Source organism: Saccopteryx leptura, chromosome 2, assembly GCF_036850995.1.
Source record: "Saccopteryx leptura isolate mSacLep1 chromosome 2, mSacLep1_pri_phased_curated, whole genome shotgun sequence".
In the NCBI taxonomy this organism is placed as follows: Eukaryota; Metazoa; Chordata; class Mammalia; order Chiroptera; family Emballonuridae; genus Saccopteryx; species Saccopteryx leptura.
The window spans coordinates 143785647-143813477 of NC_089504.1; the positions used below are offsets into that span (position 1 = coordinate 143785647).

At 36.6% G+C, this 27831-nt stretch overlaps 1 protein-coding gene across 9 annotated transcripts in view; it reads left to right on the forward strand.

Annotated features, from left to right (window-relative positions):
* Positions 1–27232, forward strand: part of PPHLN1 (periphilin 1) — a 167428-nt gene extending 140196 nt beyond the window's left edge. For all 9 annotated transcript variants that reach the window (XM_066368983.1, XM_066368989.1, XM_066368986.1 and 6 more), the window contains one exon: positions 24230–27232. In XM_066368983.1, the coding sequence (XP_066225080.1) occupies positions 24230–24424 (195 nt within the window). In that variant the 3' untranslated portion in view covers positions 24425–27232. The remainder of the gene's footprint in view (positions 1–24229) is intronic.
* The last annotated feature ends 599 nt before the right edge of the window (positions 27233–27831 follow it).

Here is a 27831-nt window from a genome sequence, read left to right on the forward strand (position 1 = left end):
TTATCTGATAATATGTAATTAAAATGTAGACGGGAATTATTTTAGATCAAGAGAAGGTGCCAGTTGGATGTTTTAAAACATATAAACATAAAGAGTACTTAGAGACACTTGATCAGGATTATTTCTGTGTTTTTTCTTTTTTTAATATTTTTATTTATTTTTTATTAAGTGAGAGGGTGAGAGGTGGGGAGGTAGAGAGACAGACTCTGCATGCGTCCCGACTAGGATCTACCTGGCAAGTTTCCTACCAGGCGATGCTCTGCCCATCTGCAGCTGCTGCTTCGTTGCTCAGCAACCAAGCCACAGTGTGTCTGTAAAGTCATGGTGCACTTTTGACCAGTCACAGGAAAGCAACAAAAGATGATAGAAATGTGAAATCTGCACCAAATAAAAGGAAAACCTTCCTAGTGTCTGTAGGATGATGTGGCAGCATGTGTGCATGCACAGATGATGACGTAACACCATGTATACAGCAGAGCAGCCCACGGCCATGCCAGCTGAGATGTGGACGGTACAGAGGAAAGTTCAGTGTGTTCTATGGCTCGCTAAATTCGAATCCGTGACCAAAGTGCAACGTGAATATTGGCGCGTTTATAATGAAGCGCCACCACATAGGAATAACATTACTGGGTGGGATAAGCAGTTGAAGGAAACCGGCAGTTTGGTGGAGAAACCTCATTCTGGTAGGCCATCAGTCAGTGACGAGTCTGTAGAGGCTATACAAGATAGCTACCTAAGGAGCCCTAAAAAATCTGTGCATGAGCCCACATTAAACTGCACTGAATAGGTATGGAACTGGGAGAGTTTTCCTTTTATTTGGTGCAGATTTCACATTTCTATCGTCTTTTGTTGCTTTCCTGTGACCGGTCAAAAGTGCACCATGACTTTACGGACACACTGTATTTTAGTGCCTAAGGTGAGGCCATGGAGCAATACTCAGCACCCAGGGCCAACTTGCTTGAACCATTCAAGCCATGATTGTGGGATAGGGAAGAGAGAGAGAGAGAGAGCAAGAGAGAGAGAAGGAGGACAGGTGGAGAAGCAGATGGTCGCTTTTTCTGTGTACCCTGACTGGGAATCAAACCTGGGACTTCCACACACTGGGCCGATACTCTACCACTGAGCCAACGAGTCAGGACCTCCATGTTCTTTCTTTTAATTTAAAAGGGCTTAAACTGAATATACATTTATTTCAGTAAAGACATTTTTATAGTCACTCATAGTTATGCCCACCTTGTTGTAATTAAAAGAAATTTTATTTCTTAGCCATCTAAATGGCTTAAAAATCAGTGGTTAATTTACAAACTATTTTGTTGCCTGTCTCAGTCTTTAGTCTAATAGGTTAATAAGATTTTATTGTGGGTCTAGATCAATCTACTTAATACGTAATTTTTATTTTAATTTAGATTCTACACATTTTACCATTTTTGTGACCATATGGGCTGCTCATTAGTTTTTCTTTTTGCTCAAAATAAAAAAATTGGACTGAATAATCTTAGGCCCCTTTCTAATACAAATCATACTAAAAATACATAGCAGCTAAGATTGCTGCTTCTGTACACAGTGTTATATGTAGCTAATTTCAGATTTAATTATAGATTTTTAGGTGTTTCAGTTTTTTAAATCTCTTCATAAGGGATTTTATTTTAAAATGTTTTTTAAAAACTTCAATATACCATGATCAGTCAGTAATTAATTAATGTTTGTTGAGCTAATGAGGTGTACAAAAAGTGTTTTCTTCAGTAAATAAGATGTTACATTTAATCCGTATTTTTTTCTGCGGCCCTCTTCTGTTACAGTATATAGTTTCAGTCACCATCTAAATAGCTAATGATTCCCAGTACTCTCAGTAGTTTGCGCTCTTTCTCTCTCAATATATAATAGAATATTTTTGTTTTACTTTTAAAATAAAAAGGCTAGAAGAGTAATCGAATGTATTATCTTCCTGAAATGTTAACTAGAGTTGGGAACATGGAAAAGAATCAGCTTTTAATACATGATGCATTAAAATGAAATAATTTTCTGAGTAGTGGCAACTTTATCTATTGTATATGCATGATCTAAGCATTTCATACTAGCCTTACATAATAGAAACATTTGTTTTTCTTTTTTATCAGAGCAAGTAACGAACTTCTTAAAAGTACAGCTCTCACTACTATCTTGTCTAGACATCAAGTCTACCCTACTTTATTTAACAGTCCATTATTACCAACCACTTGTTCAGACTTTACATATATAGATTTAGTAAAATGTACTCACTTAAGATTTACCTCTAAAGAAATTTTCTCTTACCCAAAGGGCACAGAAAATATGTCATTTTAGAGTTATAATTTATCATTTTAGAGTTATAATGTTATAATTTATCACTTAGATTCTGGTCATGGCCTTACTACAGAAACTTGTTGCTGAAGTACAAATGTGACATTTTCATTTTTTGGGAATTCCATCTCAGAAAGTAATTTGTATCATATTTAAAATGGCAAATCCAAGCATTTCAGCCTTTAAATTTAAAGTTAAGTTAGTTGTGTTATACCTGATGTAAACCTATCAATATGGAAATAGAGGACTCTGTTAAGATATTGTTTTATGTAAACTATAAAATTTAACAGTACTGATACTAAGCCTAATCAGAACCATACTTAAAATGCTACAGGTACTGGAAGAGGTGAGGCTGTCCTGGACCTTATCCCTAGGAATGTCATTACTTAAAAAGTACCCAGGTATAAAGCAGTTCCAGCACATGTGCTTTCCATGGCATCAACTTGATCGCAAGCTTTATGCGCTTACCTCTCTTCTTCCTTCCCTGTCTGCCCATGTTAGGGAAGGATTATCTCTGATGGTTCCAGACTACTATCCTTGGCTCTTCAGTCCCCTTATGTCAGCTGACAGTTTTATTTAGTCTCTGAGTACTTTGCATTAAAGGCATTTTAAGTAGTGTGGCATAGTCAACACTGGATGCTTCCAGTTAGTGTTTAAACCTCTCAGAGCTCTTTTCCTCATTTATTAAATGGGATTAGTTACACTTTCTCCCTCAGAATTAACAAACTATTTGATGTGAGAGGCCCTTTGTCTATTGAAAATCACTATGGCCTGACCTGTGGTGGTGCAGTGGATAAAGGTCGACCTGCAATGCTGAGGTCGCCAGTTTAGAACCCGGGGCTTGCCTGATCAAGGCACATGTGGGAGTTGATGCTTCCTGCTCCTCCCCCCTTCTCTCTCTCTCCCCTCTCTCTAAAAATGAATAAATAAAAATCTAAAAAAAAAAAGAAAAAGAAAATCACTATCAAAGTGGTTATGGTAATGTTAAGTATTACTTTGTTTCTTTGCAGCTTTGAAATATTGACTACTTTCAAACTACTTCTTAAGAATATTTTATAGCAAGTTTCTTACATAGGTTTAACTGAGAGAGACCGTTTTCTCATCAGTGTTAGGTTTGAGGATGTCAACCTCTTGTCCTTTCACTTGTCCTTTTTTTAAAATTTTTTCCCTTCATTTGTTCAAAATAAAATATAAAAATAATTTTGTGATAAAATACTTTGTTTATTCTGGAGGACTGTAATTTTTCTTTCACATTTTCCATTTGGCTGGCTTTTTATCTCAATGATCCTTATCTATTAGCTATTTCTAGACATAAGTACCATAAAAAGATTGTTTCCTTTTCCTTAGAATTCCCTGCTCTTCCCATTCCTAAAACATAAATTGTTCTCATACTTTTTCCCTCATTTTAAAGATGTGATCCCTCCTATAACATCTGTCTTTAACTTTTTAAATTCAGGTATTGTGCAAGGAGATGACAAGTTTGTCCTTATAAACTCATGTGCCAAGGACAGTGCACATTAATTGTATTGGTAGTTCATTTATAGAAGGTGTTTTAAAAATTGTACTGAGAAGACATTGTTTCTTCTAGATTTAACCTGAAATTAAACATTAGAAGTTGATGATTGCATCATGTCTGGTTCATTAGGAACCAATTATATTGTTTGTTACCTGTGGTGCTGTTGGTTCCTCCTACTTTTTAAAATTCTTTTAACTATTACTGGAAATTAGACAATGCAATATATATTATTTCTGTTTATAATACTCATTTATTTTTATTATTCAGGAGGTTATTTGTAGGTTTTCTTTGTCTGCCTCAAAGCTGAATCTTAGATTTGTAACCCTTCAGTTATCTGGACTTGGGAGGAAATGAATAGTTCAGCATCATTTAATATCCTGGTTAGCTAAAGTGAACTATGCCCAAACTCTCTGTGTTTCCTATTATGCTCTGCTATTTAAAGAACTCACTTTAGTAATTTATAACAAATATACAGAAAAAAACTTAAAACTTTTTTTTTTTCTTCCATTTTTCTGAAGCTGGAAACAGGGAGAGACAGTCAGACAGACTCCCGCATGCGCCCGACCAGGATCCACCCGGCACACCCACCAGGGGGCGATGCTCTGCCCATCCTGGGCGTCGCCATGTTGCGACCAGAGCCACTCAGCGCCTGAGGCAGAGGCCACAGAGCCATCTCCAGCGCCAGGGCCATCTTTGCTCCAATGGAGCCTTGGCTGCGGGAGGGGAAGAGAGAGACAGAGAGGAAAGCGCGGCGGAGGGGTGGAGAAGCAAATGGGCGCTTCTCCTGTGTGCCCTGGCCGGGAATCGAACCCGGGTCCTCCACACGCTAGGCCAACGCTCTACCGCTGAGCCAACCGGCCCAACCGGCCAGGGCAGGATGTTTTTTTGAAGATTAGTTTGGTTGTACAAAAAAATGTTTGGCTACTCTTCAAATGAAGAGTGAGAGCCTGAAATAGATTAATGGTGTCAGAAATGGAGAACAAGTACATGCAAGTGTGTGGCAGGAGACTAGATAAAACCCTAGGACCTATTTGTTTGTTTACTTATTTGTGACCACTTGTGAAAGGATAAGAGTAATTTGAGAGACTGAAGATAAAAAACAGATGGAAAAATTGATGAAGCAGGAAGGGTTACCGGTAGCACAGATAGAGGAACTAACCTTGAAAAATTAGAGAAACCTTTCTCAGGGACTAGGGCAGAATAGAATCAAGTCACAGCACTTATGAGGTGGAGAAGATATAAGTTTAGGAAAGAAGTAATTTTGTTAAAGGGGAAATGGGATAGGGAGGGGAGAGTCCTATCAGCAGTTAGAGTTCCTGAATTGGGCGTGGAAAGGGTTTAGAATACTGCATATGGTATTTGTTGATACGGAAGTCAACAAGAGAGATTAAAGAGGTCATGGTAGATCAAATAATTAGTTTTGGACTTCTTCCAGCAATTCATAGCAGCATCCATTGAGTAAGAGTAGAAGAGGCATACTAGGTTGTTTATCCATAGTTGACAAAGGAAAAACACCTTAAATGTTATTAAATAAGCAAAAAATAAAACAAAAAATTCACTGATAAGATGGAGAAGGTGGTGATTTTATTGGGAAAGAAATTACTCAAGTTACTTATGTGCCAGGACATTTTACCAGTTTTGTTGCCCAGGTTTTTGAGCAGCTACATATTATGCAGTTCAGAACTAAAGAGGCAAGTGGTAAAAATTAAACATATCCAACAGCATCGCTGTTGGTCATGATGAGTTTAAAAGAAGGGGAGGCTCTAGTTTTTAATGTTAATGATATATCTTTAAAAATAAGAAAAATACTAAGGCAGGAAATGCCAATGTATTTTAGAATTTTGCACTTAAAAGAGACAAACAATAGTATCTTTAAACAAAAATGGCTTTCAGTGCTCTAGAATGCTTTGGCTCTAGATCTTCCTAGACAAATGGAATGTTGCTGTGGTTATTTCCTGACTTTTAAACCTGTTAAATATTATTATTTCTCTGTTTGAAACTCTCTGGTGGCTTCCCATTATATTTAGAATAAAAATCTAGAGTTTTTTTGCCATTATTGTACAGATCTGCTGGTCCTATCTACTACCTCTTTTTTCAAATTTTTTTTATCATCCTTGTGGTTCACTGTGCTGTGGTCATACTAGCCTCAGTAAGACATGCTTTCCCTCCTTCTTGTGACCTTTGTTGATGCTGTTATTTCTCTTTAGCATGTACTGTCAGACTTTTTCTCACCTCTCAGAGCCTTCCTTAAATGTGACCCTAAAACATTTCTGTACCCACTCGGACCCAAGTAGTTCCTTACTGAACCTATTTTATTTTCTTTATAACACCACAAGTATACACATGTTTACGTATTTTCATACATTTTATTTACCTTTTCACAAAAAAGAAAGCTTCCTGAAGATAGGAACTAGTACTTTTTTTTGTTTACCACTTTTACAGGGCCAGCATATAGCATGTTCCCAAATACCTATTAGTTGATTCGTAGGCTCTCAGCTGTTAAGTGAATGGTTTCTGAGTATTAATGATTTTATGGTTTGTTCTGTCACATAATCCTCACAAAAGCCCTGTGAGTGACGGTACTGTTATAATCCACACATTACAAATAAGGCAATTGGGGCTTACAAAATTATGTAGTATGCCCAGGGTCACACAGCAGCCCAGACCTAGGGGCTCCGTGACCACAGAATCCATGATCTCCATCACTCGACCATATTCCCCTCCTGCCCCATCAATAATTTAAGTCCTTAACATACATATTTTAAACAGAGAAAACAAAACGGAATATTTAAAATGCTTATGAGCCTACCTTTCTGTAGTAGTTGTGTCTTTGGGAAATTATTTAAAAGGGTTGAAGGCAAAGGAATTTTTTTTTACAGTTTTGAAGATTGGATTATATTTAAATTACATTTTTTTGTCCAGTATAAATGAGAAATTACTTCTTTTGTATAAACAAAATAAGAATTTAAACCTATGGCAATTTTTTACATTTTCTCTTTTCTTCCTTGACATACTCGTGGATATGAATGGCTCATTTCTCAAGGTCATAAGTTGAATTTTATTGTGCAAAGAATTTGAGTTTGTAGCTTTTTACTGTGTAATTATATCTACATATAATTGAAGGCTGAGAAAACATAGTTTAATCTAATTTCTGTATGGATAGTTTGTGTTCAGTCTGTGAGGAGAATAGTATATTCTTTTTAACTGAAATATAGGACATTATAGTCAAAATTTGACTTTTAAAGTTGTATTTTGGTTATTCATGTTTAATGTGGATTCTTTTGTCTCTAAAAGTGAAATAACTTAAGTGCCATTAAACAATACAGAATGCAGCGGCTGCACTATTGAGCTGTGTGGAATAAACACTGGCTTCAGTCACTGGGGATGATTTAGTGTTTGAGGAAAATTTTTGTAGCTTTCCTGTCACACCTACACAGTAGAGACAGAGGCAGAACTGGACATATTTCTCTTGTTTTGTTTGTAATATGTTTACATTTTAATTATTCTTTCATCTTAGTATGTGATTCTTTTGATTTTTTAAATAAAATCATCTTAAATAGTGCTGTTCCTGGATGAGTTTTGTTTTGGGTTTTGGGATTGCCTCTGTGTGTGTGGAGGGGGTGGTTTTTGGTTTTTGCAAAAGACAGTATAAATATATTTTTGACATTTTAAAACTTGTCTGTATGTATAATAGTCTTTAATAATAATCTTTTTTCTCTATTGGGGTTCAATTTTAGTAGTAAAAACTATAAATGTACAGTGAAGTAAGGTAATTCTAATTGAATTTTATTCTCTCTACAATATGATTGCTGGGGGGGGGGTGTCTTTAGACCAAATCTTTTTGAATCTGATTAGAAGATTTGATTCCTACAGAATAATAGAATGGCACAGTGGATAGAGTGTCGGACTGGGGTGCGGAAGGACCCAGGTTCGAGACCCCGAGGTCGCCGGCTTGAGCGCGGGCTCATCTGGCTTGAGCAAAAAGCTCACCAGCTTGGTTGGACCCAGGGTCGCTGGCTCAAGCAAGAGGTTACTCGGTCTGCTGAAGACCCGCGGTCAAGGCACATATGAGAAAACAATCAATGAACAACTAAGGTGTCGCAATGAAAAACTGATGACTGATGCTTCTCATCTCTCTCCGTTCCTGTCTGTCTGTCCCTCTCTCTGACTCTCTCTCTGTCCCTGTAAAAAACAAACAAACAAACAGAATAATAGAATGTTGTCAATTTATGCAGCAGGAATTGGGTATTTTAACCAAGATGTCTGTGTATTAGATCAACGATCACTTTACACGATCTACAGAAAGAACATTTTGCTCAGCAAATCATCAGCAAGGTTCTGTGTATACTTTTATACAAGAAAGTCTCATTGGTCAAAAACAATTCTGAACCAAGGTATTTACATTTTAATATTTTAAAAATTGAGGTGACTATTGAGAAGTAATAAAATTATAGTACTTTTCAGGGTACTGTGTTTTAGGGTTTTTACTACTTACTACTTTGAAATGACTTTATAATGTAGACTTTTTTCCCTCCTTGATTTTAGAAGATTACTTTGTTATACTTCACTTTCCTTGTAATGCTAAATCAAGTAAAAATTTAATTATGACCTTTACTTGATAAAGTAACAATATTTATTGACAATCCCTGAGAACAGATTTATTTAACTAATCTCAAAGAATTTGCATGTGGGATCAATTGGATAGGATGGCCAAAACTTTCTAATTAAAGTCTGAGCCAAAGCCAGATTATATAATTTTAAGCTTTTAGGTTAATCAGAGATAATTAAAGATCCATTTTGTTCCCAGCCTTATATTAATGGGAGACAGTTACAAACAAAGTAAAAGAAATTGTATTTGCCCTCAACATAATAAAGGAGGTAGACAAAACAAAACAAAAACATACATTTCTTGAATATTTAGAATAACCTGGGAAAACTGATCTGGAAAAAGTTTGTGAAAGATATCTTTAACAAGTTTTTTTTGCTTGTTTGTTTGTTTTTAATTTATTTTTATTAAGTGAGAGGCAGGAGGTAGAGAGGCAGAGAGACAGACTCCTGCATACTCCCTAACCGGGATTCACCTGGTAAGCCCACTAGGGGGCGATGCTCTGCCCATTTGGGGCCACTGCTCCCTTGTGGGGAATGGAGCTATTTCAGCACTGGAGGCAAGGCCATGGAGCTATGCTCAGCACCCCGGGCCATATTGCTCAAACCATTAGAGGCATGGCTGCAGCATGGGAGGATAAGAAAGAGAGAGAGAGAGGGAAGGAGGAGAGAGGGGGTGGAGAAGCAGATGGTCACTTCTCCTGTGTGCCCTGACCGGTAATCAAACCTAGGACTTCCACACACTGGGCCAACGCTCTACTGCTGAGCCAAATGGCCAGGGCCTTGAACGAAAATTTGAAGCAATTAAAGTATGTAGTAGAAAAGCAACTGAGGGAATTAACATGGCATACGAGAATGGGTAAAATGCTGAAAACTGTGTGGTGGATGGCATTTTGGTGGGTGATAAGATGATCTTCGTAGTCAGATTTTGTTGAAGAATTTAATTGGGTCAGATGTTGGAAGCCACATCAGTAGTGTTCTCCGTGAAGAGTTTTCCCATCTTTAGGATGACAGCAACTATGTTTAGGAAAGTTTAGAATAAAAAGACTATTAGCTAAACAATTAGAAATAGGGTTGTATTTTGTTAGGTCCACACTTGTATAGCAGTAGAAATAGCAATAAAAAGGTATACAACAGAGTCAGATTTCAGCAGTGTGTATGCAGAATAATTTCATGTTTGCTTAGGAAATAAGTGCTAACCATAAATATTAGTTCCTGAACTTTTAAATACTATATATAATACGAAGCATAACTGAACTACAGAATGAAGCCACATTTTGATATTTCTGCTTTGTATTGACATAAGACACTGAAAGTCTGTATGAGAAAAGGAATGGTTTTAATGCATTATTCCAGGATGTGTTTATATGAAAAAATTTTGTCTATGTTGTATCTACATGACCACATGGTAGTTTTGCACTGAAGTAAGGTTAAAGGGCAAGCTACAGTCTACTGTTTCTTTTGGCTCTTGTAGTAAGGTGGTCAGCCTTTTGACCCTTACTTTATCTGAATCAATTCAATATCCAGTGCTGCTAATACAAACAAAGATTTTGTTTCTGGTTTTCTCTGTTATTCTTACCTAAAATATACTGATCATTTCAGACTTAGTAATTTTGCCAACAGAAAGAGTTAGCAATTTAAAAGTATATACTTTTAAACCAATAAGTCAAATTTTAAAACACCATTTTAATAAATGTACTACTTATTGACAATACATATGGGAAGTTTCGTTAGACCTTTAGGATTCCAGTAGAATTCATAGCTACATCATTATTTGCCCTCACAATTTCAAATAAATAGACATATTTTGTTGTATTTAGTAATAATAGCTTACCCAAAATTATCTGCACACATTACAAAATATTCATTTGACTGGATTCCTGCCTCAAATCCTTGGTTGTAGTTAAATTCTATCTTTAAAAAAACTTTTGAGGACCAGATTTATATCTTCATTGACTAAAATTTAATGATACTATCCTTAGTGATCAAACACCCGGTTCTTATCTTGAGAAGGAAATGGAAGTAGCAGATAACTGATTGATGTGATGACAGCATTATGATTCTAGCATATGTCTGTTCATTTGTATGTACAAATTGTTATAAGTGTCCCTCTAATTCTTGGAAGGAATTTCAGTTTCATTTGAGATGTCATTAGTAGTTTTATTTGTAATGTTATGTGGACAGATCAAGATTTATTTAGATCTTGTATCAGTTACTCTATATATTTTGTTATTAAAAGTATAGACTTGAAAAATATCTGCAGGTAGACCTTGAAAATATGTTTTCATTTATATGTAATGGAACTTTTGGATTTTTCCCCTATATATAATGCCGGCAGAGATAAAAGTAAAATAATGAGTTATTTTAAAAATTAATTTTAACCTACTTTTAATATACAGTGTGTCCGCAAAATCATGGTGCACTTTTGACTGGTCACGGGAAAGCAACAAAAGATGACAGAAATATGAAATCTGCACCAAATAAAAGGAAAACCCTCCCAGTTTCTGTAGGATGATGTGGCAGCATGTGTGCATGCGCAGATGATGACGTAACACCATGTATACTGCAGAGCAGCCCACGGCCATGCCAGTCGAGATGTGGACGGTACAGAGGAAAGTTCAGTGTGTTCTATGGCTCGCTAAATTCGAATCCGTGACCAAAGCGCAACGTGAATATCGGCATGTTTATAATGAAGCGCCACCACATACGAATAACATTACTAGGTGGGATAAGCAATTGAAGGAAACCGGCAGTTTGGTGGAGAAATCCCGTTCTGGTAGGCCATCAGTCAGTGATGAGTCTGTAGAGGCTATACGGGATAGCTACCTAAGGAGCCCTAAAAAAATCTGTGTGTGAGCCCACATCGAACTGCACTGAATAGGTATGAAACTGGGAGAGTTTTCCTTTTATTTGGTGCAGATTTCACATTTCTATCATCTTTTGTTGCTTTCCTGTGACCGGTCAAAAGTGCACCATGACTTTACAGACACACTATATGATACTGCAGTTCCAATTTTTAAAATGAAGCTGTGCTATTTGTGTTAGTTATGAATAATTACTTCTAGAAAGAAAAAAACACATCATAGAAGTATTCAGATGGTATTGTTATCTAATTGAAAAGCCTTTCTCTTGTAAAGGAACGATTTAGTAGACTGATAATATTCTATTTCTTATATTTGCATACGATGAGCTGAAAGCAGATACATTGCACTTTTTTTTCAGTAGGAATAACAAAAGCTGTATTTTCGATGGAAATTTCAAGGATCAGTAATGGTTAAGCTTTAAGCATGCGAAAGTATAGCCTATCTCTAACTACAATATGTTGGATAAAACCTGTGAAGCACCTTTGGTAGGTTCGCAGTGGCATTGAAAAGAAAATAGCTTTATACCATCACCTTGGCATTCCTGCCAGTGTGAAAGCTGCAGTGCAGGGGTAATCAGTCGCACAGGTCTCTGCAGCTCCCAGAAGGCCAGGTAGGGTCCATTTCATGTATCAGGCTATCAACCAAAGCTGCTTTTGGTTACAAAGTAAAACCCTACTGAGACTACCTTTAGCATGTAAAAGGAAAATATTGAAAGCATATGGGGGTTTCTCATGAAACGCAGGCAGAAACCAGATTTAGAACCTGGAACCAGAAGACTCGTCAGTAAGTTTCTCTTAATTTCCCTTCTTCCTCCCCATGCCTCCCTACCCAGCCACTCTGCACTTTTCCTGTCTTCCTTCGCAATGTCAATGTCACACACCCAATTCATAATCTTTTAAACCCTGGGATTCATCTTTATCACCAAAATCCCTTAAACTCTATCTTATAAATACTTAGCTTTCAGTTGGCCTCTCTGCAAAAGTGGGGTTGAGGTGGAAAGGGACACTAAGCAGAAGCTGCCTCTGTGCTGGAGTTATTGTCAGTAATGACCACCATTAGTGCTTCCTACCCCTTTGCTGGCACCTTTGGGTTCAGTGACCTCTTATCAACAACAATAACCCCCCCCCCCCCATCACCTTTACTAAAAGAGATGATAGCAAACATTTTAAGTCTCCTATAACACATTAGCAAGGAGTTATGTTAAGCTGAAAATTCACAATTCCTTGATACTGTTACAAAATGAATGTTTTTCTAAACTGTAGTACATACAAAATGTTTAAGCTGTCTGGTATCACAGAAAAACAAAAAGAAAAAGCACAGAGCACATGTGTGCTGAAACCATAACTTAATTAATTCGTTAGTGTGAGACTTGGAGAAATTTATAGTAGGAAAAGTGACGTTTTCTAAAATCAACTTTATAATAGAGAATTTTAATAATGAAAGGAATGGGGTGAAAGAATGAAGGTACCTGATTCACTGAGTCACCTGGCAAAACTAAACAACTGTCCTCCCCTGCAGAGTACATTGAAAATAGGCCATCTCAATCATAATATGCTCTTTCACCAACCCAGCATATGTAGTTTATAGAATAGTAGTATTCTTCCCAGCATGGTGAAGATGACTGATCCGACCTGTTTGTTTTTCATTAATTTATCTTAGTGGCATCCCTGAAGCTATATTGAAAAAGTAATCCAAGTTTCAGATTTTACTAGGAACATGACAAATACTGGACACGAAGCGCACACACACAAATAATGTCTCATGATAGTTAGGAGCCATGACCACTTGGCCTGCCTTCTAGACCTCTCCAAGCCATTTTCTTTACATTATTCTCCAAAATAAGATTAATTTATCTTTGTCAAGGATTTAGTCTCAGTTTGGGCTTTTTTTTCTGTTTTGAATTTATATAATTCTCGTGAGCAGCAGTATGGTAAGGGGTAAATTAGAAACCTCGGTTGTGAATGTTAATCATACTTCTTAAAACTAACTCATTTTAATCTCTGCTTCATTTTTATAAAATGAGAGCTATTCCAGAGTACTTATGAGGGGATTTCTGATACCTAAAAGAATGTAAAAGCCTATATGAAAATATTGTTAGTGACTTAATGTTTCTTATATGCCAGTAATCTCTAAATGTTATTCTGTTCAAACAAAAGCCCTTTAAAATTATAACCCATAACCATTTCTAGTTATGAAGACCTTTGCCTAGGAGGATTCCTCTCCATTCTCGAATCCTTCCTTACTTTCTTTTAGCCTTAGTCAAATCTAAAACACGTTTTCTTGTATACTCAGAACTTTGTACTTTTCTGAGTATTACTGTTAAGTCATTTGAAGAATGGACTACTGCATGAGCAATTTAAAGTATTAATTTCTAAAAAGATTTATTTGGATGTAATCATAAACCTTCTTCGGATAACTCTAACTTAAACTGTATGTTATATACTTTTATTTGTATATTCCTTAGCTTCATTTCACTTCTCACCCAATATAATAATTTATAATAATTAACTATAAGTAAAAAAATCAGTTCAGATATACATTAAAATGTTTACCTTTTTCACTTGATTTTTTTTAATGAAAGAAAATACATTCTAAGTGACAGATATCTTTTGAGGCACTGACTTGCCATTTTAACCTATAATCTGTTTTATTATGATGCATGTTTTAGACATTAACTTGGGAAAATATCTAAATTAGGCCTCCACCCCACCCCATCCCCACCTTTATTACAGAATTTGTGTGCGTGTGTGTGTGTGTGTGTGTGTGTGTGTGTGTGTGTGTGAGAGAGAGAGAGAGAGAGAGAGAGAGAGAGAGAGAGACAGAGGGACAATAGAGACAGACAGGAAGTGGGAAAGATGAGAAGCATTAATTCCTCGTTGCAGTACCTTAGTTGTTCATTGATTGCTTTCTAATATGTGCCTTGACCGGGGGGCTACAGCAGACCAAGTGACCCCTTGCTCAAGCCAGCGACCTTGGGCTCAAGCTGGTGAGCCTTGCTCAAACTAGATGAGCCTGCGCTCAAGCTGGCAACCTTGAGGTCTCGAGCCTGGGTCCTCCACATCCCAGTCCAATGCTCTATCCACTGCGCCTCTGTCTGGTCAGGCAGAATTATTTTAAAAAAGACTTTATTTATTCCATTTTTAGAGAGGAGAGAGATAGATAGAGAAAGAGAGAGAGAGAGAGAGAGAGAGAGAGAGAGAGGAGGAGCAGGAAGCATCAACTCCCATATGTGCCTTGACCAGGCAAGCCCAGGGTTTTGAACCGGCAACCTCAGCATTCCAGGTTGATGCTTTATCCCATTGCGCCACCACAGGTCAAGCTCAGGCAGAATTTTTATTGATCTCAGACATAAGATTAAAAGCGCATGAAAAATTTTGTCATTTTAGAATATATCTATTAATCAGCGATCTTCAGAGCTTTGTTGTCCAATGAATAAGAAAAAAAATGTCTTCAGTGTAACTTAACTCATCCTTTAAGTTCAAGGAGGAATTAAACTATATGTCCAACCATAAGTTATTTAAAGTATAACCTATTTATATAGCTCCATTTTGATTTTGGTCTATCCATCAGCTATGTTTTCCAAAACTTCCTTATATTCCAAGATTTGTTCTTTAAAAATACTGTGATTTTTGTTGCAAGCTTCCAGGTTCCCTGGAATAGCCAACATTCTCAGTGTTTTTTATCCTCTTCCATTTCACCCATTATCTTTTCTTTGAAGTTATTAATAATTAATTATTAGGAATTATTATTATTTGTATTTCTTTGATGGCATTTACGGTATTCTGCCTTGTCTTATGGTTATTTATAATGTATTACTTTTTTTACTAGGCTCAAATTGCCTTGAGCAGAGTGAGTTCTAATTGTTTGGCAGGCACAGCTACCTTTCATTCAGATGTATATCTGCATTTATAGAGTCATTAATATTTATAATAATATTTGTAATTCTCAACCTACTTTGAGAAGATGCAAAGTTCATCATCCAGGGTCCAAGCAAAACAGAGAGCCATTTCATTTGTAAGCTGAGATGATCAGACACATATTTCCACTATTGCTGCTAATTTTGCTTTATATCTCTCCCCTTAGAATTTTATTATGAAAAATTTCAAACATTGGTAATTATACACTGCACACCCATATATTCACCTGGATTCTATAATTTACATTTTGTTTTATTTGCTTTGTTCCATATCTATTGTTCTCTTCATCCATTAATTCATCTTATTTTTGGTACATGCCAAGGTATGTTGCAAATCTTATGCTTCACTCCTAGTTCTGCATGTATACCATTATTGATCGACATTTGTGGCTTTTTTTTCTTTTTTAAATAAAATATTACAGATATAAATAAGCCCCTTCTCAGATCCCTGCAGACCCCCTCCTTTCTCAGAACTGTCATTCTTATGTATGTTTATATGTATGTATCCCTAAACTGAATACACTTAAAAAATACATAAATGATATCTCTATTTCCTTTGCAACTTTTTTTCAGCCTGTATTAATTTGAAATTTTTACTAGTTGCTGTTTTTAGTATCTGTGGGACCAGTTTTTGGCACCGATGAAAGATTCTGTAGACCTTTTGAAATTACTTTATTTCTTTTTGTTATTTAGTGTATTATGATTGAAAAAACTAGTAATCTGGAAAGGGTAAAAGGAAAGTCATTTAAATATTAATCTTTCCTACAAATTTATAAATTAATGTGCATTTATTTTGGGGAATTGTACAAACATTGATTGGTGTGGTTTTTTAGCATTTATCTACTTTATCATTAACTTTGGACTTACATTTTTATGTGGCTATAATAATTGTACCCACATACAGAATGTAGGTGGTTACATCTAGTCCCATGTGCTCGTAATGCATTTCTTAGCAACTACCAGCCTTCTTTTTAGCATCTGTGCTCTAAGAGCCAGTCAGGCTGTAGATTTGAGGAGGACATTTCTAAGATATTTTTCTATTAATATAGCATAAGGAGCAACATAGTTATAATAGCTTTGACACATTCTGCATTACTATAGACCCAAAATTAAAGGTTCTAAATTTGTCTCCAGTATTTAACATCAGTATGCTGTCACCAACCTCATCAACACATGAGACATTATGTTTCCTTTGTATTAAGTCTCAGTTGGCGTTACTTATTTTAACTTACGTTTTTATATGCATTTCATCAAAAGATGGTAGAAATTTTCAGACACTAATTATATTTCACAATGCTCCTTTAAAAATGGTAAACTTTTATTTCCATTTTAATGGTAAAATAGTTGCAAATATATATATTAATTTACCAGGTCCACACCTATCATTACATCTTCACCTTTTTTTTCACTCCTTAGTCTTCTTTAACAGCAGTGCTTTATAGAATTTTCTGTGATGATGCAAATGTTTTATATTTGCACTGCCCAGTATGAATGATATTAGTATTTGAAATAGGTCTAGTATGACTGAGGAACTGAATTTTAAACTTAATTTTATTTAATTAATTAAAATTTAAATGTAATTGGTTACATATGGCTAATCTCCATCATCCCAATAAACTGCTCTTGCAGTTAACCAGTTACCCTCTTATATCCAAAGTCAATCAATATATTTTGTCAGCTGCTTTTATCTTTCTCTGGCATTTGATTCACAGCATCCTTACTTTGCACACTTTTCTTGGCACCTGTGCCCTCTTTCCTGGTTTTTAGTCTTTCTTATTGTCTCTTCTGTGGCTAATATTGATGTTTTTAGTTGTCTGCTCTTGGATACCTTTTGATCTTGTATTACTGTTCTCTCAGAGTTGACTTCAGCTATTCATTTACCAAGTAGTTACTGTGTATAAAATACTAGGGCTGGAAAAAACTTAACCCTTTCTTCAAGGAACTCCCATGGCCTCAGCTGGCATCAGTGTAAAAATGATATCTCTTTCTCCTCAACCCCTCTCTCTTTCTCTCCTTCCCTCTTTCTGTTTCCTTCTTCTGAAGTCTAGACTCAATACTCAACTTCCTTTTGATGGGGACTTCAATTACATTAGGTTCTGATCTTAACTCCCATTCCCAGTACTGTTCCCCTTAAAATAAATGAAAAGCCTTCTATCCATCATTCTTTCATTATCATATCCTTATTGCCTCTAAATTACTTATAAAGCCTCTAATCTCATCTTTAACACATTTTGTTACATTCATTGTCCCTGCTCTCAGGAGCCATAATGTTGATTCCTAATCATTCACTTGCTCCTTGTACCTCTTTTCTCATTTGCTAATTGCGAATTTATAGGTTGAGGTCTGAATTCCATGAAAGAAAGCTCTTTATGATCTTCTTTGAGGGTGAACACACCCCATGTGTTTTAGCTATACCAAAACAATAATGTTGCCCATAATGTCATTTTCGTTTCCTCTTCTGTCTTTCCTTGGAGTGAACTTCTCATGTTTAAATTCTTGACTGACCAGGCAGTGGCGCAATGGAAAAATTTTCCACTGGGATGCAGAGAACCCAAGTTCAAAACCCTGAAGTTGCTGACCCGAGTGCAGGTTCATCTGGCTTGAGCACAGGGTCACTGGCTTGAGTGTGGGATCATAGACATAACACCATGGTCGATGGCTTGAGCCCAAAGGTCATTGGCTTGTAGCCCAAGGTCGCTGGTTTGAGCCCAAGGTCACTGGCTTGAGCAAGGGGTCACTTGCTCTTGATTGTTCCCCAATCAAGGCACATATGAGAAAGCAATTAATGAACAACTAAGGTGCTGCAATGAATACTTAATGCTTCTCATCTCTCTCCCTTCCTGTCTGTCTGTCCCTATCTGTCCCTCTCTCTGTCTCTCTCTGACACACACACACACACACACACACACACACACACACACACACACACAAAAGAGTTCTTGCCCTGGCCAGGTGGCTTGGTGAATAGAACGTTGTCCCAGCATGCTGTGGTTGGAGGTTGGATCCCTGGTCAGGGCAAATACAAGAAGCAACCAGTGAGTGTACAACTAAGTGGAACAATGAGTTGATGCTTCTCTCTCTCTCTCTCTCTCTCTCTCTCATCAGTTGAAAAATATTTTTTTTTAAATTAGTTCTTGAGATGATAACTGTGACCATCATACTGAAGTTTTAAATATATACATGATTAATATTGGCAAAAAGTGAATGACAACTTCAGGTAAAACTAAAAACTAAAACCAAAATAAAGCACTGATGATAAACTATAGTCTGTCAAAATTAGATGTTAAACGTAAAAGAGCAATTTGTTCTAACACCATTTTCTAATGGTCTCTTCTCTAGACAAAGAAGAATTATTTTTCACATCAGCATTGCTGTATGCTAATGCTTTCTTAGTCTGAGTGATCTTTATTATCTCATTTAATCCTTATAATAGCAAAGTCGGATCTGTAGGTACTGAAACTGAGGCAGAGGGTGAATAACTCTCCCATCCTCCCACCCCTGTGTTTCATTTGTTTGTGTGATTCTTTTTTTATTTTTATTAAGTGAGAGAGGAGGAGGCAGAGAAACAGACTCCTGCATGTGCACTGACCAAGATCCACCTGGCAAACCCACTACAGTGTGATGCTCTGCCCATCTGGGGCTGTTGCTTCATTGCTCGGGAACCAAGCTATTTTTAGCTGCTGAGGCTATGGAGCCATCCTCAACACCTAGAGCCAACTCTGGAACCAATTGAGCCATGCTAGAGTGGAAAAGAGAGTGGGGGAGAGATGAAGAAGCAAATGGTCTCTTTGTGCCCTGACCAGGAATTGAACCTGGCGCATCCACACACTGGGCTGATGTTCTACCACTGAGTCAACCAGCCAGGGCCGTGATTCTTTTTTATGTGTGGCCAATGCAAAATTTTTTTTTCCAATGCAAATTTTTAAAATTTTATTTTTCTTAAGTGAGAAATGGGGAGGCAGAGCAACAAACTCCTGTACGCGCCCCCACCGGGATCCATCCAACAAAGCCTTCTACCGGGCAGTGCTCTGCTCATCTGGGACCTTTGCTCTGTTGCTTGGCAACTGAGCTATTTTAGCTCCCAATGACCATGGACCCATCCTCAGCGCCTGGGGCCAACTTGTTCCAACCAAGCCATGGCTGCAGGAGGCAAAGGGAGAGACAGAGAGAAAAGGGAGACGGGGAGGGATGGAGAAGCATATGATCGCTTCTCTTGTGAGTGCCCTGACTGGGAATTGAACCCAGGACATCTACATGCTGGGCCGTTATTCTACTACGAGCCAACCAGCCAGGGTCTCGATAAATTTTTAAGCACTGCTTTTTGCTGCATCTCACAAAATTTTAATAAGTTGTGTTTGCATTTAGTTCAAAATGTTTTAAATTTTTTCTTGAAACTTTTTTGATTTTAGTGTTATTTGGAAGTGTGTTGTTTAATCTCCAAATATTTCGAGATTTTTCTATCTTTCTGTTGATTTCTAATTTAATTTCACTGTGGCTTGAGAGTGTATTTTGTATGATTTCCGTTCTTTCCGTTTGCTAAAGTGTGTTTTATGGCCCAGATTATTGTCTGTTCTGGTGAGTATCCTATGTGAACTTGAAAAAAAACATGTAAAGTTCGAAATGGTTTCACCAGCCCAAACCCAGGTGCCTGCAGGGCTTCCCTTCCTCCTGAGGAGTGAGGGAGAATCGTTTCCTTGCCTTGTTCATTTTCTAAAGGCCGCCTCATTCTTTGACTGGTAGCTCCTTCCTCCATCTTTAAAGCTCATCATTCCTCATCTGTTTCTATAGTCAATTTTTTTTTTAATTTTTTAAAATTTATTTTAGAGAGGAGAGATAGAGGGATAGAGAGAGAGAAAGGGGGAGGAGCTGGAAGCATCAACTCCCATATGTGCTTGACCAGGCAGGCCTAGGGTTTTGAACTGGCGACCTCAGCGTTTCCAGGTCAACGCTTTATCCACTGCGCCACCACAGGTCAGGCTCTGTGGCCACAATTTTTTTTCCTCTCCGACTCTCCTGCATTTCTTTCTTTGGGATTCCTGTGTTTATATTTTCCCTACCTAGACATTCCAGGATAATCTCCCCATCTCACACTTCTTAACCTAATCATATCTGCAGAATCTCTTATGCCATGATTCCAAAGATTAGGATATGGACATCTTGGGTGTAAGGGTAAAGGACATTATCCAGTTTACCACAGTAGTGGAGTGAACTCATAAGCCTGTGCATGGAACCACTTCTCTGCTCTTTCCAGTTTTCATACCACCTTCTACATCTAAATATCTCCTTTATGCTTTGTTTTAATTGTCTGTGTTTACCTTTCCAACTAGGATAGTCACAGGACATGGTATTTGAACCAAACGAGTCAGGTCAAGGAAATTATATGGGATTATGAGGCATCAACAATAGAGAACATAATTGTTCTTACTGGATTCTCCAGCCTTTGGCTATGTGCATGTCTGACTTTTGCAGTTAAACCAGTTACTTCCTAATATTAATATAAATTGAATTACAAATTAAATATTAAGTATATGCATATATATTTAAATTTCAGTAGCCTATTGTAGTAGCCGGCTACTGTATTAGATAGCACATAGCTCTGTATTTTCTGACACCACCAAACTGCTCTTGCAGCACTGTAATGCTAATGCTAAAGAAAGTTTGGAATGAAAATTCTAACAACTCATATTGCCTTCATTTTTGGTTTCTCTATTTGTAGGATTAGATTTAAGTCCTAAAATAATAGACATTTTTAGAAGTATTTTATGTCATTACAAGTATTTTAGATAAAACAAACTTGCCATTGAGTTTGACCAGATACTCTTCTTCCTGTCACCAAAAGCGTAATTAATAGTAAAAAGTCTTGGTAGTTTATTTTATCATATTCCTTTATCCCTAGAAGTACTATGTGAGAATTTATTAACACAGGCTGCTATAATAATGAACTGTGCGAAACCACATTTGGATAGTGTTTTTATTGTACTGGCAAATTTAACTACATTTCTTTGCAGTTTATGTGGACCCCACCCAAACTTTAACCTGTTTCCCATTTTGATGAGGTCCAATCAGGGGAAAAGCAACAACAAAATAATCTTCCTGTGTGGCCTGGAGATACCAAATCTGAAGATTATAATGCATTTCCAGCTAGGGACCATACGCAAACAAACTCTCCTACAGATAACTACACCCTTCCTGTTTGGGATTGAGTTTACTGTGGAACAGATTTCGGAAATAGGTTTCTGACATTTGTGAATTTTATTTATAAAATGTTGGAGGGTGCGGTTCTTCCTTTAACAAAAAGCTAATTGTTTCCTGTCTAATGCCCAACCAGTGCATTTTAACAGTCTTTTTAGAAAATTTACCCTGTAGTCGATGATTATATTGCTTTGGACAGTTCTGGTTGTTCTTGTCAACTAATATACAAAATTTGTCTATTTCAATCACTAATTTAATAAGGGCTTACAATTAAAAAATAAAACGCAACGTTTAAATGCTTGTATTATCTTGTCTCCAAAGTGATAGTAGTATTCTATTTAAATAAATATATGAACACATTTTAATATGGTTTTATTTTGATATGCAAATCTGTAGCACTTTTATGTTCTGTAAGTATTCTAAACGAAAAGTTAGAATTTAGGTAAAACAGCAGATTTACATTAAAGAATTTGCAGGTTAATTCATAGTGTAACATTATCCTCATCTAGTACATCTGTTATAAAGAAGTCTATAAAATTTAGGCCACCCACAAAGTGGTCTGCTGAGGCTTGTGGTTGGTGTTAGAATGCTGTTATTATGTGGGCCGACTGGTTTGGTAAGGAATTTACCTCCACTAAGACTGAAATATCATGGTTCTGACTTTCCCCCATGGGGGCTGCATTGGCTTGACTTGGGTACTATGTATTTGTTAGACTAGTTAATGTGCTCTGTTGCCTTGGCATTATATATAACATGTGAATGATATACTGTTTTCTATATTGGTTTATTAAGGTGGTATTATCAGTTCTGGGTCATATAAATAAATCTTAGGATAAACTGGAATAAATGGTTGGTTTACATAGCTGAATCAAATTTAATTGCTATTACAAGTTAATTCATCATTGTGCAAACTGTGCACTCACACTGAGATAGAGAATGCAGCTAAGGGCTTTATATATTTTAATTTCTCTGTCATTGGAAAAAAATTATCCTTTTAATTTTCTTATGAATAGTTTTCTAAAGCAAGGACATGGATTTATTATGATATAGCAACCTAATACTGAGAGTCAAAATTAAATATCCTTCTTTAAAAATCTATTTTTAGCCTGACCAGGTGGTGGCACAGTGGATAGAGCCTCGGACTGGGATGCGGAGGACCCAGGTTTGAGACCCCGAGGTCGCCAGCTTGAGTGCGGGCTCGTCTGGTTTGAGCAAAGCTCACCAGCTTGGACCCAAGGACGCTGGCTTGAGCAAGGGGTCACTCGGTCTGCTGTAGCCCCACGGTCAAGACACATATGAGAAAGCAATCAATGAACAACTAAGGTGTCACAACGAAAAACTAATGATTGATGCTTCTCATTTCTCTCCATTCCTGTCTGTCTGTCCCTATCTATCCCTATCTCTGTCTCTGTTAAAAAAAAAATCTATTTTTAAGGAATCAACTATCTCAGACATTTAAAAAATACAGCTGCACCACTGACACATTGAGCAGTAATCATTTGCAAATAAATGCTATCATAAGCCAAGCAATATCTCAAAATCAGTTTTTTCTAAAGTTTTCTAAATGAACAGACTCCTTTTTTAGAAAATAAACATGTTAATTGTTTTTGTTAAATTTAGAAAAGTCAAAGGGAAGCGGGGGAGGGTGCTGTCAGGAGGGGGGCAAGGGAGATGTTTGGGGGAATATGGGGGAGGGGGGATGCATTTGGGTGATACTAGAATCTATGTAAACACAATAAATTAAAATCAATAAAAAATTTAGAAAAGTCAAAATTTAATAGTTCTTTTAAATCAAATCATTTGTATCTCACGTGTAATTTTTCTTTAAATATACAAATTTTACAAACTATAAAACTAGGCCTGACCTGTGGTGGCACAGTGGATAAAGCGTCAACCTGGAAACGCTAAGGTTGCCGGTTCAAAACCCTGGGCTTGCCTGGTCAAGGCACATATGGGAGTTGATGCTTCTTGCTCTTCCCCCTTCTCTCTCTCTCTCTCCCCTCTCTCTAATGAATAAATAAAATCTTAAAAAAAAAATAGAATAGAAATCTAAAATGCATTTTGTGTCTACAAATTAACGAAATAGCAGTTTTTGGACAGGAAATAAGCAAACTTGCTATTTGCCATTGATAAAAATTATATATACATATTAAAGTAAAATAGAATAATATAAACATAGAGGTAGATAATATATATACATGTGATAATGTGCATTTATATATTCATGTATGTACATATGCACAACCATGTGCATATATAATATTTTTTTGATCTGATTTTGCCCTGATGACTTTATAGTTAAATATTTATAACTTGAAAAGTTTTTTCCAAATAAACTTTTGGCATTCTTACAATTGTTTGTTGTATACCAAACAGTACTCAGTATTTTGAATTTGTCATCCAGTCATGATTCAAACAAATAATCTGAAATTAGAGGCTTAGAAACTTTTCCAAACAAGTAAATAAGTGAAGCCATTAATGTGCCTTTTCTAGCTGGTCTTTGTTCCTGGTTTTTCTCCCCTTTAGTCTGATGTTCTTTTGATAGACTGCCTTATGCTGACAAATGTCATGCCTAACCTCTACAGTCAGTGATGTGATATCTCAGTGTTTTTCTGCTCACTCAAGTTGTTAGCAAACTTCAAAGATAGAGGTCCAGATGGCCTTTGGCAACAGTGACTTCTCAGGGCTGATAAAGTTTCAGCTGTATCATTGTGTCTTGCTTTTAAATTTATCATCATAATTCTGTCAACTGAACCAGCTCAGTCTTTAACTAATTATTTTAATTTTAGCTAACCACATTGTGTTTCACCTTTCTAGGTTTACCGACAAGACTGTGAGACTTTCGGGATGGTTGTGAAAATGCTGATTGAAAAAGATCCTTCATTAGAAAAGTCCATACAGTTTGCATTGAGACAGAATTTACATGAAATAGGTGAGCGGTGTCTTGAAGAACTCAAGCATTTCATTGCAGAGTATGACTCCTCTAGTCAAGACTTTGGAGAGCCTTTTTAGAAATTTACTTGCTCAGGCGAAAAAAATGTTTCTTGATTTTTTTTCTTTTCCTGGATTGTGTAAATCCTTAATATATAGATTTTTGTGACAAAGAGAAATACTTTATGACAGTTAACCACCTTTCCAATATCAAATAAACATTTAAAATAGTCTTAAGATATTTTAATTAGATTTTTTTATCTACATATAAAGCTGCTTTTTTTTTAATTCAGTGAGAGGAGAGGAGTCAGACAAACTCCCACATGCACCCCAACTAGGATCCACCTGGGAAGCCCACTAGGGGACAATGCTCTGCCCATCTGGGACACTGCTCTGTTGCTCAGCAACCGAGCTCTTTGTAGCACCTCAGGCAGAGGCCATGGAGCCATCCTCAGTGCTCCAGGCCATCTTGCTCCAATTGAGCCATGAGCCATGGTTGCGGAAGGAGAAGAGAGAGAGGTGAGAGGGGGATGGGTGGAGAAGCAGATGGGTGCTTCTGTGTGCCCTGACTGGGAATCGAACCTGGGACATCCACATGCCGGACAAATATTCATGTAGAGCTTTCTAATCCTTATCTTTTTCAAGTCCTGGAAAACTGCTTTCTGTACTTATTCATGCTATGTAGCCTTCCATAGTAAGTGATCATTTGTTTGGTCACACTAGTGTAAGTTTTAGAGATTATTTCACTTAAACATTTATAGTCTTTTTACATTTCATAGTCAGTGATACCATGTGAAAATATTAGAATTGTAAGTTGTGATTTTATTGACTTCTTGCCTACTTATCTTAGGCTTTGTAAGTTTTAATATGTTTAAGTATAAGATCCAAATTAACTAAATACTATGGTATCTTAGAAAATGTTTGCTTTGAGTATAAATTCTCATTGTAGTAACTAGAGCACGTAAATCTCTTAAAAGACACCTTACAATAAAATCTTCTTTTCCAAGTAAAGAAAATTAAGTCAATAATTTCTATTAAAATAATCCCAAAATTCTTGTGTGAGTCTTAAATAACATTATATATAGGTAATTTGAGATGAAAGATGAGGGCTATTATGAAGCTGAGATTTCTTTTAAAATTTCTAATTGAAAGAGAAAAATTTAGAATTTGAGGGAATAGAAGAGTATTATTTTTTCCATTGCCCATATTCCCTCTTTCAAGGAAGATGATTGATAACATATCCACGATTAAACCATTTACAGATTATGCCTTTGTTATTCTCTTTGTTGTATAACAAGTTTTGTTCTGCTGCCCTTTTAAGGAGTTCTTAGCCCTTCAAAAGTGTTCTTGGAAGAAACAAAGCAGAATAGGTAGTAAGCATAGCACAACTACTTCTCACTAAGGAGTCGATGTAAATAATCCTTCATGAACAAGCTATCCAAATCTAACTGGGACAATTAGGATACTCCATTTATTTCCTGATCACTTCCAGCTGCCCAGTGGCATTTAGCCAAAACATGTAATTTGTGGCATTAGTTGGGAAAACCTTAAAAATTGTTTGTTATTACTATCCAGTGTCATTATCCTTCCACCCTCTTTTCATTTCTACTCGTTTTTGTGTGTGTGGGGGGGATATTTTTCTTAAGTGAAAAGCGGGTAGGCAGAGAAACAGGCTCCCCGCATGTGCTGACCGGGATCCACCCGGCATGCCCACTAGGGGGCGATGCTCTGCCCATCTGGGGCATGGCTCCATTGCAACCAGAGCCATTCTAGCACCTGAGGCAGAGGCCATGGAGCCATCCTCAGTGCCCGGGCCAACTTTGCTCCAATTGAGCCTTGGCTGCAGGAGGGGAAGAGAGAGACAAAGGAAGGGGAGAGAAGCAGATGGGCTCTTCTCCTGTGTGCCCTGGCCAGGAATCAAACCCGGGACTTTCACATGCCAGGCTGATGCTCTACCACTGAACCAACTGGCCAGAGCCTTCATTTCTACTCTTCTTACTTGAATTTTGGCATTATTTTTAGTAGCCTCTATTGATACTATCTTAACAACTACTCCAGAGTAGGTAAAAATTTTTATTAAATATGCAAATAACAGTATAAATAATTTTAGCAGATTCTATAATAGGTACCTCAGTATATATATTATGCTATTCCACAAATTTAAAATGAACTGAAGGCAATAATTATTTTCCTAAGAGCATCTTTAATTTTAATTTTTGCCATTTAGATATTGTACATAATCTATAACTCAACCCCATATATCATCTTTGGTATTCTTTCCTAATATGAACAATGATTTTGTTTGTTACCATGACTTTAGAAAGATTAAAAGTACTGATCTTGATTCTTCTCTGCCCCTAAGTTTTTCTTTTCCTTAAATGTTCTGATTCCAGGATTCATTTTCTTTAGTCATGTCACAGTTTAAAAATAAAACTTGATTGAGAAAGTACCATAGAGACAAAAGAATTGTTCACTTTTATGAAATTAACTTATAGAACTTTTATTCACAGATGCATTTAAATGTAGGTTCAACAGTTAATTTTTTCTTCTCTTCTTCCCCCAAATAACATTTAAAGCTGTTTATAGCTTGCCATCAGCATTATCCTGATAGGCTTATCAGTGTTAAATCTGTTGTTGTTTTTTTTACTTTAAAGTCTACTTTTATGATAGATTAAATCAGATATGTACCAGAGTGTGTATTTTGCAAAATGTTCTTCATTAAAAAAATGTTTGTAAATTATCCATTGTTTTTGATATTCCCACTGATGTGATGAAATTCTCGTTGTCTTATAAAGCCTTGGGAATGGGGAAAAAAGGGGGGAAAGCAGGTGTTGTGAAGCTTTCTATGAATTTTAAAACCTCAAAATAAAGCAACCAAGTTTAAATAGATTGTCTTTTTTCCTCTTTTTTTATAGGCTTAAAGTGTTTTTTGCTGAAATGTTGATTTTTATTCCTTTCTGCTGCACGATTATTCCTTATTGTTCAGTTCACCTATGCAGCAGGATGGAGGAAGTTTAAGAATTGAGAAACTATTACCTTTAGTGTCCTAGGGAATCTTGATATCTGAGAAAGCAGTTAAATGTAAAATCAGGCACATAACAATGCTCAGTAATTGTGTAATTAGGAGCCTAATTTTCCAAAAATTGTGGATTAAAATCCTACATCTTTATAGTGACCTCTGGAGGGCTCAAAAACCATGTTGTCTTTGTGATCTCAGTTCCTGGCATAGTTTGGAATATTTTAGGTACTCAAATTTGTTGAGGCTTCACAAAGGAATTGAAATTTGACCCCTGGGTCTTAGAGGAATAGGATTTATTCAAGCAGAGAAAGGGGAGTATTAGAAGGCCAGGAGAAGGGAACAGTATAGGTACTGAAGTTGACTGGGGAAGATGCTAGGGGACCAATGTAGAAAATGGTAGGTTGAGAGCAGAATGTGAAAGATTTTGAATGCTTATAACTATTCTTTCTCTCCTACTTAACAATGAGGT